At 45.6% G+C, this 19,343-nt stretch overlaps 1 protein-coding gene across 3 annotated transcripts in view; it reads left to right on the forward strand.

Moving 5' to 3' along the window:
- LOC138447680 (adhesion G protein-coupled receptor E1-like) overlaps window positions 1-19,343 on the forward strand; it is a 908,650-nt gene that overhangs the window by 865,398 nt on the left and 23,909 nt on the right. For all 3 annotated transcript variants that reach the window (XM_069603943.1, XM_069603945.1, XM_069603944.1), the window contains 2 exons: window positions 11,856-11,947; window positions 18,557-18,725. In XM_069603943.1, the coding sequence (XP_069460044.1) occupies window positions 11,856-11,947; window positions 18,557-18,725 (261 nt within the window). The remainder of the gene's footprint in view (window positions 1-11,855; window positions 11,948-18,556; window positions 18,726-19,343) is intronic.

The following is a 19,343-nucleotide window of genomic DNA, read 5'->3' on the forward strand; positions in this document are numbered from 1 at the left end:
CCGTGCGACACGCACAGCAAAAAGCGCACAACGTGTAGCGCACACACCAAAATGGGGCAGAACACAGGGCGGAACACGCGGAATGGGGTACAATGCATGAAAAAGAGGGTGTCACTGGGGAAGTACTGCTGGGAAATACACGGAACGCCAACACGCACGTGCACTGCACATATTCATGGAATCAAATAGGGAAACCACACGCACGCCAAAAGACACGCACATGCCTAAACACGTCCACCACACGAAGGCCGGCAGAAGTGTCCCCGCGCAGTATAAAAGGGTCCACAAACAACAAACACGTATATACAGCTACGATGAATGTCCCATTCTGTGGACCCTTAGGAGAAATGACGTGTCACGCAACGCTCAGGCATCCCAAAAAAGCAAGAAAAAGAGATACGCAGCCCCTGTAGCCCACGTGCGTGTAAAAAAACACACACGGTATGCTGTGGCAGCCAGGAACACCAGAAATGCGTACGTCATCAACACGTAGGCTAGTATGCCCCAAAAAAGGGGTATGTGACTAACAGGGACACCGCAATAGGAAAAATAGCGTGTGTGACTCACCGTCTGCATTGCATGTAGAAGAAGAACGCGTAGCCAACACCCATGCCAAAAGAAGAAGTACGCACTGTAGCCGCTGTGAAGTAATCACGTGTGAACCCCAACATCTGGAAAACACATGCACCGATTTCCACAAAAAGCATGTACAGACCGATGGAAACCCTCGTGGGACCTTCAACCCGTGCAGAGGGAAACGCCTGCGCGCACGTTACGTCACCTATGCACTTACGCGCCAAGGGCCTTTCCTCGGAATTCACGAAAACGTGCTGTTTTTCACGTGCCAAATCACTCCGTATCAAGCTGGTCACGCAACAACACACGGAAGACCACACTCCTGCCCAGAAGGCCGAATTACTGCCCCCCAGAGCCCCGAGCAGCCTCTCACGAGCCATCTGCTGATGCCTGCCTGCCTGTTGCCACTGTGCCCTGCCATTTGGTGCCTGCACATCTGCCATCTGCAGGGGTCCAGCTGCTGTGACCACCCCTGCTGGAACAGAAGACTCCCGACTGGTGTTCCATCACTCCACAGCCCAGCCCCAGGACCCATTTGCCCACCCACACCTGCCTCGGGGTTTGCCATGTCCAAACAACACCTTCCGGCACCAGTGGCAACCCCCCAGCAGAGAGGCAGAGGGCTACCAGCTTCAGTGAAAAGGAAGTTGGTATCCTGGTGGAGCAAGTTCTGGGGCATTATGATGCCCTCTTCACACCATCGCGCGCCAACAAGGAATGACGGAAGAGGATCTGGAAGGACATAGTGGGTGCCATCAACGTGGAGGGGGTGGCACCCTGCAACAACAAACACATCCAGAAGCGATGGGAGGATTACAAGTCCAGGACCCTCAAGAAGGCCCGGCGCCTCTTGGAGGCAACGGATGCAGTGGGGCACCGGGTCCAGCTTACCACCCAGCAGATGAGGGTCCTGGAGCGCATTCGCCCAGTGCTTCACCGCCAGATCCTCAGGATGGAGGCCCGTCTGGAGTAGAGCGGTAAATAGCCATGCATTGACGTTTAAAACAGTGCATGTTGCAGTGTGCTGGTAGTTAGCTACTTTGCTGCATGTGTGACATGGGTCATGTTTGGATGTGTGTGTGTGTGCAGGGACATGATGGTGCTGCATGTCCAGTCAGGCATGACCCACATGGATGGTGTATGTGTTACAATGCATTATGCGGAGCAGCATGCGGAATGCACACATGTACACATGCCTGTGTCTGTACTTTGACATGTTTGAGGTGTGAGAGATGTGTGCTGCTGTCATGGACATGCATGATGTACACGTCTGTGTGTCTGAGTAGTTTGTGCGCCATGGATGCATGACACATATCCGTGACGATGTGTTGATTCACTGATACAGCCTACTCATCCTTGTATCCACTGTGTCTGTGGGTATACGGGGCCCGATGCATGACCCTCCGGTGATGCGTGTGATCAGCATGTCCCATGATGCATGTGAGTTTCAGCCCACCATTGGATGTTTCTACGGTGCCGTGGACATAGATGCAAATGTTTGTTGCATGTGCCATGCCGTTTCCTGCATGTGTGTTGCCTGCACTGACCCATGTGGTGTTGGGAGACATGATGGGAAGTGACGTTTGACAGTGCCACTCATGTGCTATTGCTTTCTGTCTAGGGGACTGTAAGTCCAGTACCTGATGCTTGTGTTAAATGTCTCCCTTTACACAGCGGCGAGTGAAAAAGAGGGCGGAGACGGCGCTGTGGAGGAAAGCGGCAGGGATGCCTTTAGCGGCTGGCGACGCAAGGCCCAGTTACCCTGCCAGGAAATGCAATCATCCGGGAGCGAGGGGACTGGTGTCGCGTCTGCCACTACGGCTGCAACGGAAGGGGTGGGTGAGCCCCCACAGGGGCCTGTGACGGCAGAAGACGGTGCGGAGCCATCCAGGTTGCTGGTGTGTACAGAGGAGGAGGAGGCCGCTACAGAGCCGCACATGGGTCCTGGTGAGGGTGGTACCACTGGTGCAAGTGGTGCAGTCCAGGGGCAGAGTCAGGAGGCAGCACAGGTCATCGCGGAGGGGCAGACGAGGCAACCCGTGACCGGATTGAGTCCATCCTGATTGGTGTCGCGTTGGGCACACATGACATTTGTGACGACGTGCGTGCTTCCTGGGGGGACCACGCACGTCATCACGAAGAGCTGTGTGCCAACGTGGCCTAGTTGGGAGGGACCGTGGTCGGGGGTTTCCTCCATATGTCGGCCACTCTTGCGGCCCTCTCTTCCTCTGTGCACACTATACGCCAGTCATTCTCCGTGCCGTCTTCTGGCCCAGATGCCACTAGAGCCCCCTATGGACCTTCCCCAACCAACGCAGCTAGTCTGGTGGAGATCCCATCCCTGCCGCAGTCGGGAGTCAGTCGGTCCAGCAGGGGTGGACACCCCACCAACTGGACCCCAGAGGATGGTGGATGTGCCGGCATCATTGGGCAGGGCACGTGCACGATGGCGCCGGGGGATTCCATCAGCCCGGATGCCGTCGTGGTGGCAGAGGCAGTTGCGTTGGAGGCAGCAGCAGGCTCAGAGTGGGAGGCATCATGGCTCGGGGCCATCAACACCCCGGGTTCAGGCATCGGCCAAGGGGCAGGAGGACCCCCGACTGGGAGTGTCTTCCGTGTGGCAGCAGTTGGGCCGGCAAATAGATGCGGAGAGGCGGCGAGCGGAGAGGGCACGGCTCAGGATGGATATTTGGCAGTGTGTGCCTCCCAGGGGTGCCACCCTTTCCCCATGCCCCACAGGCAGCCCACACCACAGGGTACCACCCCACACCCCTGGCCATGCCCCGCAGGCAGCCCATCACCCCAGTCCAGGCCCCACAGGCAACCCATCACCCCAGTCCAGGCCCCGCAGGCAGCCCATCACCCCTGGGCATGCCCCGCAGGCAGCCCATCACCCCATTCCATGGCCCGCAGGCAGCCCATCCACCCTGGGCACTCCACAGGGGGGACTTTTTCCACATGTTTTCACTGGTGCGAGCGGGGTACGTGTATTCCGGGGATGCACATGGAGTTTTACACGCGATTTCGTGGTTGGGGGGCTGTATGCTGGTCCACTGGCCTTTGCACCATGTACTGGATTTGTGCGATGGTTTTGGCGCACGGGGCGGGTTTGGGGGCATAACTGGCGCTGCTGCAGGGTCGCTGCACCACCCTGCGCCACGGCTGATTATGGATGTTAGTATCCATGAATACGCTGTGCGCTAAAATGGGTCTTGGATGCGCCACTTGTGCGCTAAATTCTATGAATTACGCCCTGAGAGACAAGGGCAGGATACAACACCTTCTACTTCTTTTCACTGTTCAAACAAACAGGATGGATCTGACTTCCCATTTAACGTTGTCAAGATGAACTCAGTGAACAACACACTCGCACTTACAGTTTTCAGGGGGCTGTACAAAGTTAAATGACCCCCCTCTCTGGATTCTGCGTTGCCCCATACCAAACAGACATAAAACATGACAGACCCTGCCACTTGCTTCAAAGTTGGAAATTGGTAACAATTCTGGGTGAACTCAACTCCTCAAAGCTCCTCAATGTCAACTGGGTGCATGTAGTGCCACTGTAATATAAAAGTGCATTCCTAGACACAAACGCACACGTAGTGCCACCATAAATAAAAGTGCATTCCTTGGCAGGGGCGCAGAGTAATGTTGCCGTAAATCAAAGTGCACTGCCTGGCACAGGCGCACACGTAGTGCCGCCATAAATAAAAATGCATTCCTTGGCAAAGGCACACATGTAGTCTGCTGAGAGAGTTGATTTTTACAAAGCCACTGCCGGAGATGTAGACTGTCCAAGGCAGAGGCAAGCTCTTCTTCTTAACCATCCCCAGGGCACATTTAAGGTGACCTGCTGATGAAGCAAGACCTGCATCTCTGACAGCCACATTGTGGCCCAGAGCCGCACCATGTTGAAGGACTCCTGAAGTTGTGTTCCAGCCTTTACTGTGGTAAGCAAGGACTAATCTTATCCTTGAGTCCCTCGATTGGGACTCATAGTAACCAGTACCCTCAGAGTCAAGACAGCCAGGATCCCTTTATTTTCACCATCTACCAATTCAAGCAGTGATTTGAGATTGTTAAACCCTGCCAAACCAACAGGACCCTCCTGTGCTTCCTTTGACACTTTCCCGATCACTGAATTGCTTTGTTGCACCTTTGAACCAACTCACCATCGCACCACTCCAACGTGTGCATCATTGCCACAACTTGAATAAGAAGATCATCGCTGTACCCACATTGTTTGATCCACCTTTTCAGCTGCCAGCATCTTCATTGCCAATCTTTATCAACAGTCAACCAGACCCTGGGGGATCATTGAACCATGACCTTCGGACCCTGCACAAACCGCACAACTCAAACTGCTTATCCAGTTACCAGCATCTTGCCCATCGAACTGGCTGTGGTTCCATACCTGATGGCCTTTACGATCCTCATCTATTCGAATCGTAGTGATCTTCTGCTCAATCCCATCTCATCTCTAGCGGAGCCCATCACCTGTTTGACTCGAACCAACTGCTCAATTCCATATCTCATCTCAAACAGTTGGAAAGATAGCATCACACATAGACGTGAACCAGTGGTTACCAAATGACTCGAAATGGCTTGACATGCAGTTTACGTTCCATCAAACATCACCTCGGATTATGAGGATAACAGCTTCAAACCATTATTACACCTCGACTCAAGCTGCTCTAGTGTCACACACAGACCCTAACAACTAGTTACGTCTTGAGCTGGACGCGATCTTCAAACCGACCCTGGTGAGCCATTCGAACTGCATTGTTCCAATGCCGCCCTTGAACTGCTCTGAGCTACTGTATTGAACCAGCCTGATGGCTACTCATCACTTGGGATTACACTAACCTCTGCAGCCGAATTTGTAGCGGTGCAAAAAGCCTGGTTCAATGCTGCCAGACCGCCAAGAACGGCAGAATGCTATTATTGACTAATAGATTCCCCCTTGGTCCAGTCTTTATTTTAAACTGTTGAACTGTTTGGATTGCTACTGAATCACATTCACACCCCTCTTGAGAGTATTGCCTTCCCTCGGCCAATGTTAACATAAAAAGCGAAGGAGGCCTATTTCTTAACAGTGTCTGTTTAATCTTTATGATTGGGATCCATAGTGTTCTGTAGAAGTATGAGGGCTGAGTCGGTGCTGTAGCTACTACTCATTGTTAAATAAAAAAAAAATAATAATAATTTGGCACTTATATAGCGCTACAAAACCTCAGGTATCTGAGCGCTGCTTATTATTACCCATGGTGTGTGGTGCTCATTTATCGACCTCGGAAGGATGAAAGGCTGAGTTTGGCCCTGCTGGGATTCAAACCTGCGTTAGCAGGCTCCGCACGGATGTCAAAGCGAGCGCCCTACTCGCTGTGCGGTGTTGTACTCCTGTGGGCCAGAAGTCATTTTGTCACAATTTGTAGTGGCTATGGTTATGTGCTTGAGTTATTGTGTAGAATATGTATGTGTGTGGTTGGCATTTGGGATCTATGTGCGGTGGCAGGTGAAGCAGAGGGCAGTATGTGTATGGGTTTTGTGTATGTGATGTGTACATTTGTGGGTTTTTTTGTGTGGGGTATGCAGAGGTGAGGTGTTTATGCCTATTCTTTCTGCGCATATTGTGGGTCTGTAGATTATGTGCACCATAGCTCTGTTTGCACTCCAAACTTTGTTCTGTGCCTATGCACAGTCTCAGCTTTCTGCCTTTTTTCACTCATATACTGGCCGCTTTGTATGCCTACATCGTTCTAAGCGTGCCATATATGTTTACGCTCATTCAGAAGGATTGTAAGGGTGCAGAAGGTGGAGACTGTCACAAAGGCTGCATTATTTTGGTTATAGACTTTTATTAACCAAGAAAATAAAGAGAAAACCTAACTTTCCCTATCTCTAAGAGAGATTTCCCTGCCTCAGCTTAAATACTAATGAGTCAGTCAGAATGTACTTGTGAATTAAAGAGTCCACTGTCATGTGTCAACATCTCTAATTCTGTCCCTTATACTTATAACTAAACTAGAATGTTTCATCAATGTTCTTGGTCCAGGAGAATAACTCCCTTCTCCTGAACTGGGTTGCACTGTTCTGGTTAGCAGTTTTTAACCAGAGGGAATGACTCCCATCCCCTTGTCACAATGTTCCACAAACAAGGGACTGCCACTCCTATAACAGTCTGCAACAGAAGGTTCACCTTTTATTTACACCAGGGGAGAATGACTCGCCTTCCCTTGGCCTCTTGACTTTTCTTGTGTACAAAGCACTACCAGGAGAATCACTCCCTTCTTCTGGTATCTTGGTTTCACACTCAAGTTACGTTCAACAGTACCCAGGGTGAATGACTTATTTCTGGTGATCTTTGTATCTTACTTTTTAGTCTTCCCAAAAGTTGATACACCAGTATGGTCTTTGACCCAGGTTTTCCCAATACGACCCATTTGGTTCTCTGGCTTCCCAAGTACTGCTACGAGGAAGAGGGATGTTCTTTCTTGCCTTTTTTTGCCGTCGGTCCCAGACCCGTATTCCTCTATTGCGCTCATTGGACAGACCTGGTTCACTATCGTGCCAGGTACTGTCACAAAGCAGATGATTTACATAGTTCTCTTCATTCACACTTAGCTTGTTGAACAAACTTGATCACTAACCTGCCAAATACTGTTGCAAAGGATATGATCGACAAAGTACTCTTCACTTCCTCTCTCAAGTTTTGGGGTTATGTAATGTTCCTCCCCTTTATCATTCACAATATTTCTCTCTTTCTCTGGGGGTCTTCCACTACCCCAATTCTCATGTCGGGCTTCTCTGACACTTACCCTTAAGTGTTAACAGCCCCTTTGGTCCCCACAAACGGCTCTGTTTCCTTCCCTACCTTTAGGGAACGTCTTGGCGGGCTTCAGGCGTTCCTGAGACCCATTCTTGGGCTTTTTGTTGCCTCTGCTTACTTCTCCCTTTGGTTGGCCGCACTAGAGCTGCTGGCTTCGTCCAGCGTTCTCGCCCGTTCTGGACCACGTGGTACCTCTGCTTTTTCCAGTCGGCCCAGTTCTTCTTCTGGCCACCGGACAGGTGCTTCCACATCGGACCCGGTAGAGACGCCTGCTTCTTTCCGACAGGATCCTGTCTGCAGCCTCAACTTCTTCCCGTTCCAAACCACCACTCAGACATCGGCTCCTCCAGGGATGGCATAACAAACTGCCTTCTGTTTTTATGTTTGTCTTGGTAGTGGCCCTCAGTGAAGAACTAGAATGCTCACACCTACTTTTGGTAGTGATATTCATAGTTCTGCACCTCCTCCTCGTCCCAGTGTTTGTCATGTAAGTCTGCCTTGGGTAGTCTAGGCTCTTCTTCATCTCAGTGGACATTAGGTCACTGGAGCTATACCTGTACTTGGGGTGGTTGGGTGTTTTACTGGGGTGTAGAATAGGTGTATGTTGAGGAGGTGTGATTGAGAGGGGATTGTACTGCATTCTCCCTAGATGTTCGTCCTTGTTCCTAGAGGTTGAGTCTCTCCAAAAGTGATCCTCCCGCTGTAATCCACCTCCCACTGTGTACCACACCTCAAGTATTTGTTTGTCCTAAAGTGACTATTTCAAGATTGGCTTAATTAATTTTCAAACTTGCTACAGTAGGTACTAGTTCCAGGAAAGCACTAGGTGTATGGTGAACATTTCAAAATCCCAAAATTCAGTTTTGAGACAAATTTCATGAAAAAAACATGTGTGTTAGCATGAGGCCGGACCTGCTTTTTGCCCACTTTGGTGAACTTGCATGGAGAAGGTCAAAGGTTTGTGAACACTTTTTCATTTTCCAATGTAAAGTGTCATGTCACCTTAACTATAGTGTTAGTATCCCATTACAATAGTGTCACCACAAACAACTTCCTCAACCCCTTCTGATCTGGCTTTCAACAGCACCTGGAATGCTACACTTTACATCCTGGATGACTTCCACAACATCACTTACAAAGCCCTCCTCGTACTTCTGAACCTCTCCGCAGCTTTAACACCAGTGATGTCACCATTCTCCTAAACACCCTATCCCACAGCACTGTTCTCAATTCGTTCACCTCCTTCTCACTGACAGGACACGCTGTCACCATACCGGCTATCGATCAGTCCCCACCCTAGTCAAGTACAGGGTTCGGGAAGGATCCTTCGTTTCTCCCCTGCTCTTCTAACTATATGTTGAATCCCTGGAACAGACCTTTAGCAACCACAGCATAAAGGTTCATTACTGCACAGATGACAAACAAATACACTACCAAAGTTTATCCCTGCCACATCTCTGCACCTTCAAAAGCTGCCTCTCCACCATCAACACCTGAATAGCCACCCATTTCTTTAAACTCAACCCTTTTCAAACAGAATACCTCCTCGTCCGCCCCCATGCCTCACAGAAACAAACACACAACCGAAGCATATCCCTCTCCACATCTGTCAAATCAATAGGCTTCATCATCAACCCCCACCTTTACTTCTCTCACCACTTATCTGCTGTTACCAAAACATGCAACATTCAACTTCACCACCTAAGCTAGATAAGACAAATCCTTCCCCTTGACAACTTCCTCACTGCAGTCAAAACACCGAGCTGGACTATGAAAATGTTGTCATTAGTGTACTCCTCAACAGCACCTTCACCCTCCTGCAAAATACAGCAGCAAGTCAAATCCTGAACCTAACCAAAAACCTCACCCCAGCTCAACCTGCTCCCCATACCACAGAGAATCACTGGTAAAGGACTCTGCATCGTATACAAAGCCATCCACTTCAAAACCCTATCTTACCTTTACAAAAAACTGAAACCACTCACCCACACCAACACCAGACAAGCCAGCCAAAATGTGGGCTTCATTGCAAACTTTGGTGGTATTTTGGCAGACTTACCACCAAACTGTATTAATGTTACCGCCACTTGGTCCTGCGGAATTACCGGCGGATTATAAATGGCTGTATGGTGGCGTTAGTCTCCATTTATGGACTCCATAGGACTCCATAGGGATTTCGGCAGAATTACTACCAGCGGTAATTCCACCGAAATGGCTGCATTTTGGTTTTAAGGTGAAGGAATTCCCTCCAGAATTTTGCTGAAGGTTTTTCTTCCACCATGCCACCAAAACATATTTGGGCGATGCGGTAATGCAGCTGTCATGAGGTGGTAACTCTGTCCCTGCTGTATTAATGCCAAATTTAGCCGCATTGCCCAACTCATAATGAGGTTTAAAAAAATCTCCCCTGCATTCCACTCTGTAAACTAGCAAGCACACAAAAACAAGCAATCACGCAGTGGGCATCCAGAGCCTACCACCCACCACCCTACACCTGCACTGCACCCTCCATCGCCACTTTCCATAAGAAAAGCCTCAAAACATAACCCTTTCCCCACGCCTAATCCAGCCTGCAATTGCCTGACTATCCCAATCTTCCTACCCTGCCCTAAAGAAATGTTGTAACTTCGGTTTCACCTCCCCAGGGATGTCATTTATGGTCGACAGGGGTCGCAAATGCGACTGCTGACGTCTCCCTTGCTACCTCTAACAAAACAAAAAGAAAAAAAAAGTTTGAAAAAAAAATGTTATGCAATGTCCTGGGCTGTGGCCAGTGCCATGTGGCTCTTTGCTTCTGGAGTGACTGGCTTTCATGTTCAGGGCTCTTTAAAAAAAAAAAAAAAGAAGAGGGTTTCCACAACTCGAACACTTTCAGCAGTGACTCTAAATAAGAAAGAATAGGAATACCAAATAATTTGTCTTTCTGAAATTCATTACAATAATTGCTAAACTCATTAAAGGTTTATTTCAGGCACACTTCAGGGGGTGCATCACTGATTTAGTCTGTTCATAAACACCTCAACTCAGCCTTTCATCCTTCTGAAGTCGATAATTGAGTACCAACACATGTATATTTGTTCTACATAAATCGCTTAAGCTTAAGTGCTATATAATAACTCATCATTATCATTTGGCTATGGACGTCTGCTTGCATTCACAGTAATTTGGTAACATGGGCCTATACACACTGATCTCAACGATACATATAGCGATCCTTTCTTGTTTGAAATGTATATCACAATATAGTGATATCGTAAACATTTTCTCAGTGTACATAGGAACAATACTATGTAATGCCACTTGCTGTTTTGTTAAGGGGTGAAAGGTAGTGTTCCATCGCTTCCTGTGATATCGCTTTGGGTGGGGTCAAATGACATCACTTCATGTGATGTCATCAGCCGTCACGGGTCGTGTGATGTCACTTCCGCTACCCCTGGCATTTTGGTGATATTTGGTGATATTACGTCTCTGTACCTCCCACCTTTTAAAAACTTGTAATTTGCTGTGACCATGTGGGCAGTGCCAGCACTGGACAAAAAAATACAATAAAATAATCCATTAATAACACAATACTGCAATATAAACAAGACATATTGCAGGGAGAGGGAACAAAGGTGTGTGTGTGTGTGTTTACTTTTATAAGCACTCTAGTTGAGCATACCTAGGTTTATCACTTTCCCTGTGATTTAAAGAATAACACAAAACACAGAAGCACAACAATTATGGCTTTAATCATTCAGGTTGAATCCCTGTGATATTAATGAGTTTGTAAAAGTGTTAATCTAAAGAATTGTCTATCTGTAAATGAAGTGCCAGACAGGTTCCATGCACCCTAACAGGAAATACAATAGAATTGGGCACTATGCTATTGCAAATAATATTGGTATTGGGTGACAACGATCTAGTCGATCTCTGTGTTTGGCATGAGAAATAATGCTTTGTTGTTCTGTCTCTGGAATAAAATTGCCCACGATTCTGCAGTTATTATGTGTTTTTACTTTTTACTGACACACCAATAGGAAAATGGGCAGATTCCGCCTATTAGTAGACATTTAAACGGTTTATGGTCATAAAACCGAAATTAGAAATCTCGAAAAAATAAATCACGAAAAAAAAGGCCGAAAAAAAAAATATCGAATTTTTTTTATGACGTTTTTTTTCGAAATGGGGGGTTCCCCCCCAACCCCCCTTTTTTCTATTTTTTTTTTATTTTAACCCTTTTTTTTAACTTACCTTACCCAAAAAAATACATATATATAAAAAAATAATAAATTCGATATTTTTTTTCGGCCTTTTTTTTCGAGATTTTTGTTATTCAGGATTTTTTTTTCGGCCTTTTGACCGACCACCCATTTAAACAGGCACACAACCAAGCTCAGATGAGCACACACAAAACTAGACGCTTATATAAACATATATCCTAACACTTTTTGTCTCTGTTTATTTTCAGATTAACTCTTTCCTATTTGCCTTAACGTTATATATACTGGCTAAGAAGCTGTCTGCTGTCAATGCTAATGTATCGTCTCTGAAAGACAACAGGTAAAGTGTTTTGATGGTTCCCACCATATGTGAGTGTGAGAAAAAGTGGTTTGCAATTCTTCTTTTGTTGATGATTTAGTTTATTTGTAAACTTCTTCTTCTTTTTGCCTTGCATTCATACAGTTGATAAGAAACACTAACAACAGCCATGCCAGGTGTTACTGGACTACAACTCCCATCTGCCATAGGCCGGAAAAGTCAATGGTGAGGGGTCATGGGAGTCGTAGTCCAAAGCCTCTGGATAGCTGTGGGTTGCATGCCCCTTACGTACATGGGTGACTCATGAGGGGAATGCGTTCATTTTTTGGGGGGCACTGGGGGTTGGGTACAGAAAGTCGTGCAATTGTGAAACATTTGTGCCGTCTACAGTTAGTGGAAGGACATGCACCCATCAAGGTGAGAAAGGACCATAGGTGTCAAGTAACAGGTGATTTTTCAGTCCATGGCAGCATGTCTTGGGGTAATCTTCAAGTCTAAGATGGAGGGGAACGGAGTAACAGTGGAAGGTGTGGGGACCTCTTCCAGAGCAATGATTGTCCATTTGTGGTTGTCACATCATTGTCTCTAAACTTCGGTACATTGTTAATCTGCACGTCTAGACAATTGTAATTCATAGTTAAGGCATTTAAGCACCTCCTTTAATATCAATCTTCCCACCCTTCCTGACTGTTAGGAATCCGTACTTCTTGGCTTAAGGGCACGCCCTTTGCGGTTGGGGCCCAGGGCGTACTCCACATGGCAATCAGTAGTAGCATTTCCACCCGCACTGTTACCCCATGTGGTGCCTCTCATATTGCTTGGAGATGGTAGCCTTCTTGGCCATGGGGCTACAATTACCAGTATGCCCATAAAGCAACATGCATGCACGATTACACCATGGCACGAATGCACAGAAGCTCTGGGGTGCTCCTCCACAAGATATCCTCCTGAGATGCTTCTTCTGAGTATGGCTTCTCCCCACTCTTCTGTGTCTGGTTTTGACTCGACCTGTCCCCAGATTCCCAGCCTGCTGATTCTCTCCTGGTTTGTCTTTGCAGAGTCTGACTTGGCCTGTCCCCGATTACCCGTGTAACACATTCTGTTTTGGCATCCTCGCAGTTTCTCAGCTTGACCAATTCCTGGATGAGCCATATACCTATTCGGCCCAATCTAGACCCTCTGTCAGTGCCTGTTTCTTTGTGGGTCTGTCTATTTTTTGTACTTGCATGTCTTAAATTTCTTTTGTGTTAAGACCTTAACTACTTTTGTTGGAACTGGGTATGTGTTCTTCTTCTGCTGTTTGTTTTCACTGGAGGTGGTGTCTCTCTTTGCACCCTGGTGTTGTTCCCTTTCCCCCTTTGCTTCTCCCATACCAGGGACCTGATTTGTCTGTGTTCTATTGACCCCGGGCTTGGTACTTCATGGAAACCTGCCTCTCCTTACTAGTTGGTTAGGATCTGTGGACGTGTGCATTTTATTTTAAGTTGGATATTTGTTAATTGACTCTGGCCAGAATTTTGCATCAAAATCTGCTAACCTGAGCACCACAGAGTAGGGTCCATCTTTGATGAACTGACTTTAGTGTATTTTTACCCATCACGTCACTTACCTCCGACACACATATTTGATAGTTGTTAAATGCAATTCACAAATTCCCCTGTAGATGACAAAGGATCAGTAAATCATTGACTTAAGACTAGAAATTCATTACTAAGGATTCATTCTAAATCCTGCAGCCCTCCACGTGCCAAGGCAAGCGACTGACACTCACATGATTTTTGTGATGTAATGTGTCTTCTATCATCATTCATTCATTCATTCATTCAGCTTTTCATGGGCAGTGCAGTACACCGAATACCCCAACTGAGAAGTCGTCCAGCTAGAATGGCATGATCACCAGCATCAAATGCTGCTAACAAATAAAAGAATATAAGTGACCCAAGTGCTGTCTTCATCCACTAACCTTTTATTATCCACCATTGAGACCACCTCTAGCTCTCTGTGCCATGCCTACAGTGAAAACCACCTGACTTTGCAGGATCCAAGACTGTGGTATCCTCCAATATCCTCTGCAGTTGATTTACCATACAGGCTGTTCCTTCCACATGATGATTATACGAGGTGTATGAGGCATTAACCTACGATGAAATTGCTGCAGCGTTTGATACTGTCATTGATAGTTGATCTTCTGTGGAAGATGATCGTCCTATCTGGACATCACTTCCTATTTTAAATTACTTGTGCCTTATTGGGTTCAGACTTGGCAGGAGATTAATTGGCAGTTATGTTACAAGCAAAAAGCTGTCATGCACATTTATTCAGTTATGAGGCATGGCTCTTTTGCATTCTTTGGCCCTTTTGTCAAGAATGCTTCGTGCCCATATTATGTACCAGAAAATGCATTTGTGCAAGCATTGGTACATCTAATCTTTTTCTTGGGCTGATACCATTGATTGTGATGTTCTGGAACTGTTTTTTCTGTATGTTAGGGGATTGGCTATCTAACGAGTTACTTTGTTTTATGTACAGCACCTTTTAGTTGAGTTCTGGCATTGTGCTCTTGTTAACTGAAATACACTAATCTAAACTGAAACTCAAGTGAAACTACTTTCCTAGAGCACATTACAGGTTTACTGTTAGATAGCAGTATTGTTATGGATGTACCTCCAAAGCATCTATGAACCAATTCGTATTACCCCCATGTGAGTGATTTATATTAGATATCATCAATAACTTTCTTCACTAAAACAACACAAAGACTGCTTCCGCGCTTGTTCGTTATTATGTATATTACATTTTTTGCAGAGTTAATATATGACCATTACAACTATCATTGCCATATGCAATCTCCAAGATGAGCATTAATATTCATGAATAAATTACAATCAACAATATGTAGAGGCATCTCCAATATGGCAGCGTAACACTGAACATTTATTCACATTAGTGCTCTTCCGGATTGGCGAGCTAATTGACAGGTGAGGCTACACCAGGCACAAAAAATAGCTAAATGGAAAGGGCTAAAAATACTTTCACAAAGAAGGGCATCTAAAGGCAGTTAAAAAAACATAATTTGAAAAATGCAGGTTAAACCATTAAATCCACCTGCAGAAAAAGATGTGAAAAAGAATGAGTAAAAGCTATTTAAGTACACGTCAATATATAGAAGCATGCAGACAATGTGAATTTGGAAAGATTTGTCAAAGTGCCAATTTGAGGCCCATAAGAACATTTACCCTGCTATGGAGTTGTATCAAAGTAGATGCTTGCTTCTTCCTGCCCACACAGACCAGCCCTGTAGTTCACCTCTGTCTTCAAACTCTGTGGTTCAGCTCTGTTGTCTGAAGTCATGTTTATCTGAACCCAGCCAACCAACCCTGACTTGTGTGTTAATCTCCAGTTTTAAAAGTTGAAACTGCTGATAGTTCAATGTGTAGACTGCAGTTATAGCAAGAATGAACAGCGAACAAGTCAATTATGTTCTGTAAACCTGTTGTAACATCAAGCCATCCTACAGCAAAGCTTAGGCCGTTTATTAGCAAAAACTGGAAGCTGCCAATCATGATGATGTGAGAGGCTAATATAATGTTCCTCCCATTACTACTCCCACAATACCCATAGCCAGCCATCTGTCTGCATCATAGGATTAACATTTGCTAATCATTCAATAGTTTTTCTCATAAAATGGCTGATGCTTCCTTTATTGTTCAAGACAGTACTTGCACTAAATATAAATAATTATTTTACATAATATTAAATCCGAAGCTGCAATATACAGTTCATGCTTTTCTATTTATAATTACTTAATGTAAACTGATTAAATTTACTTTGTAAACACAGCAGTCTGTTTTTGTCAGATTGGTTTGCTACTCTACCACTTATACAATGGATCACATTTCCAAATACATAAAACAGTGTATCTCTCTATGTGAAAATGAGTCCCCAGATTTGTTTTGGGTCTGTCAACAAGTCTGTTTTAAAATGCAGAGAGTACAGCCAAGCGTACATTTCTGCTGGCATTAAGCAGTGTGCTCCACTCATTTGTAAAATATCTCATGATGCTTTATCTTGAATAGGACGGACATATTTGGGCATTTCAGGCTGAAACTGGCAATTGAGAGCCTCACTAGTACACGTGAGGCTTTACTGTAAAATAGTGACCAGGTATATGACTGGAGGTATTGACTGGACATATATGTTGGTACTGGAGCTCCTTAGCTCTACTGGCATATGAAAGCAGGGCACCTCAACTATGTTTTATCGTATGGATCTACAGTTGGAACACATTGACCCCACTAATTGTACACTAAAGCAGTAGCCTATTTTAAATATGGTTGGTAAGTAAGCAGTTGTGTGTTTTAATAGTTATTTGTCATTTTATTAATCTTAATCGTGCTCTTAGTTACATTATTTATTACATCCCAGATTTTACTTAATGTGAAGTGATTGGGATCAAAGGCCAAATTACCATACTTACTGACATAACACCTGGGTCAAAATTAATTTAGCATCTCTGCCTATGGCATTGATAGGGTGTACGGTAATGTCAAGTCCTGTAATGTTATCAGGCAGATTTCACTACTGTAGGACTGGGTGTTTTGGTTTATTGACGTCATTGCAAGCAGTTAACCAATTAAGGACCTGTAGTATGGTGGTTGATAGGTTTGAAGCAGATTGCAAAACATTGCCAAGAGAGGTGGCTTTAAAGGTATAACATATTTATATTTGGAGTCATTGGCTTCAAAAAATGCCACTGCAAACTAAGGATCAAAGAGGTCATGGGATCGGTCAATCCAGGAGTAAATTAGATACTGTAGATCTCAAGTTTAAAACGAAGCCAAGGGAGGTACTTCTGAGTTGAGATTATCGGGAGAGCTTAGGTTGTGGACAGGGAACCAGATCATGATAATAGATTTGAGGTTAACATATTTGTCCTTTATTATATTAGTGGTCATGTGATCCTTATTGGCTGTAGATCTGGATTTTAAGAGTGCAAGTCTGACTTGGGAAGTTTTAGTAGCTGCATCATGTGGTCGTTTTGCTGGCATGAAAAAATCTCAGACTTTCAGGAGTACCTTTTCTCTAGTATTAAATGCCTCCTGGAACATTGTGCAGTAATAGACATGGTTGTGAGAATACAGGATGGGTTTGGTAAGTTGGTGGTTGCTGCCGACATCAAACCAGTTGGATGATTAACTATCAATCTTGTTCTAACCCCTTCAATGGTCCAGACAGTTAAAAAAGCATACTGCAGTCAGTTGTGGAACACCAGTACTGTGTAGAGAGAAAACTGGTCACTGGGCTTAAATCGCATTGTGGGCACTTCTCACGAGCCCAAGGCGGGAGGCAATCCCTCCAGTGTTTAAGTGACCAGTGCTAGATAGAAACAAGGTAGGCGTGTAAGGTTGCCATGATTTTGAAAGGAAATGGAGCAGGCTCACCCAGCATTGTGGTGTGGAGGGCTGACCTATGTGTCTTGTTTGACACACTTTGCATGGGGATATGCCTCCATATGCTGGTGAGATAAAGTTTAGCAATAGGGTCGAGCAGGAATAAGAGGGGATGTGAGGACCAGAGACACAGGGGTAATGAGGATTGGAACTGGCCTTGGTTGTGGCCAAAAAGAGAGGATAGTAGAACCTGGAACTGCAAAATAGCCAGTTTGGTCAGACAGCAAAGTGTGCCTGTGAACCTGGGTAAAACAGAGAAAGGCTCCGTAAATGAATCGTGAGGGGGCCACATACATTTCTGCCACCGCTTCAAAGCTATAGTCCAGCATCTTTGTGGAGCAGGCAAGCTTGAGTAAGAGCAAGGAGGTGGGGGGGGGGGGGCAGAGGGCCTGAAATTGGGAGAAACACGTACCTTGGTTTTGTTCATGTTACTTTTTCTGAATCTAGAATTGTGTTGTAAGAATGTATCTATTTAGTCCGTGTGCGCTGGTAAAAATTGTTTTGTTTACACGGGGTTGTGGGTGTTTAGGGCGGAAGGCAAGTGCCACTCGTTGCTAAAAAAAACACAGCTGAAAGCATTCCATTTTTGTTTCTTTTTTTATTACCAGCGGTAGCCCAATTACTCCTTCCCCATAGCATAAGGGCTAACACAGAATGCTGTGGGCAGCATTTCTTCCTGGTGTCTCTGGAGATTGAGTTTTGTTATTTTAGAATGCAATCTATGCAGTCCTTGTGCTCTGCTGATGGTTGTTTTGGTTGCAAAAGGTTGTATGTCAGTATGGTGGCAGGCAAAAGCTGCACGCAGGTAAAAACACAGCTACAGCTACAGCATTTAATTTTTTGCCCATTTATTACTGGGAGTGCCCTATTCATCTCCCCCCACCAGCATCAATATCCCTGCCCTCACAGCAGGGGGTAAAACGGAATGCCATTGGCAGCCTTTTTACTGCCAATATCCACCTTCCGGTATTATCACCTGCTATGGCACATAAGAGGTGTTACAATAACCCATGCGAATGTTACACATGTAATTCACTTAAGAAAGTTGGAATAGCAAGTGCTTAACTCAGTGTACTATCTGTCCGCCATGTATGGTATTCTCAAAGCCTTTCACACTGACATATTCAGAGCATGCAATAGCACTTCCTGAGGTTATTTTCAGCATGTGTTTGTATTGCAGGCTTCTGACCTTTAGAGCCAGCGCTCAGCTCTTCATCCTGGGCTCTACATGGATCATCGGCCTCTTTCAGATTGGCAGAGCTGCCGTGGTCATGGGGTACCTATTCACCATCATGGGCTCCCTCCAGGGACCCTTCATCTACTTGGTTCACTGTATCCTAAACAAACAGGTAATAAGGCTTCCTCCCTGATCATTCAAAACCAACTGCTCTCCTTGTAGGATCATGGCCTCCACTTTCCCACCATGGCCACGTCATCACTTCTGCTCTTGACTCATCACTTGCTCCTGTCCTTTGCTTATATATTTGCTTTCTCATTCTGCTGCTGTTATGGCTACACCGGTGCAAAGCTGCATGCTGGTGTACAGACCGCATTTGCTTCTGTCAGCCCCAATGGCCTGTGTGCCCTTCAGTGCATCTTTTTTACTATGTTTTAAACATTCCTTTGTGACTTTCCGTCTCACAATCTCCCAAGGTGGATGCAGAAGAAGTTGGGCGTATTTGTCTGGCTGTCCTTGTCTTACCGTCTCATTCTTTGTTTGTTTGGGCTATTAGATGCCGCTTGCGACACCTATAAGCCTAAACGATCGCAATGGAGTGCAGATGGGGAGGAATGGCAAATGAGAGGAACAATGTATAGAGAGTGCAGTTGAGTGCACACCTTCTGTACAAAATTAGTTCAAAGAACAATTCAAATTTTTCAAGAGAATTTGGGTACCTCAACTTTGACACGAGGTTGGAAATAAAACCGAGACTGATAAAGTATCCAAAAGAATCAGATACTCCCGT

Source organism: Ambystoma mexicanum, chromosome 3q (genome assembly GCF_040938575.1).
Source record: "Ambystoma mexicanum isolate Mex_15411 chromosome 3q, UKY_AmexF1_1, whole genome shotgun sequence".
Taxonomy (NCBI): domain Eukaryota; kingdom Metazoa; phylum Chordata; class Amphibia; order Caudata; family Ambystomatidae; genus Ambystoma; species Ambystoma mexicanum.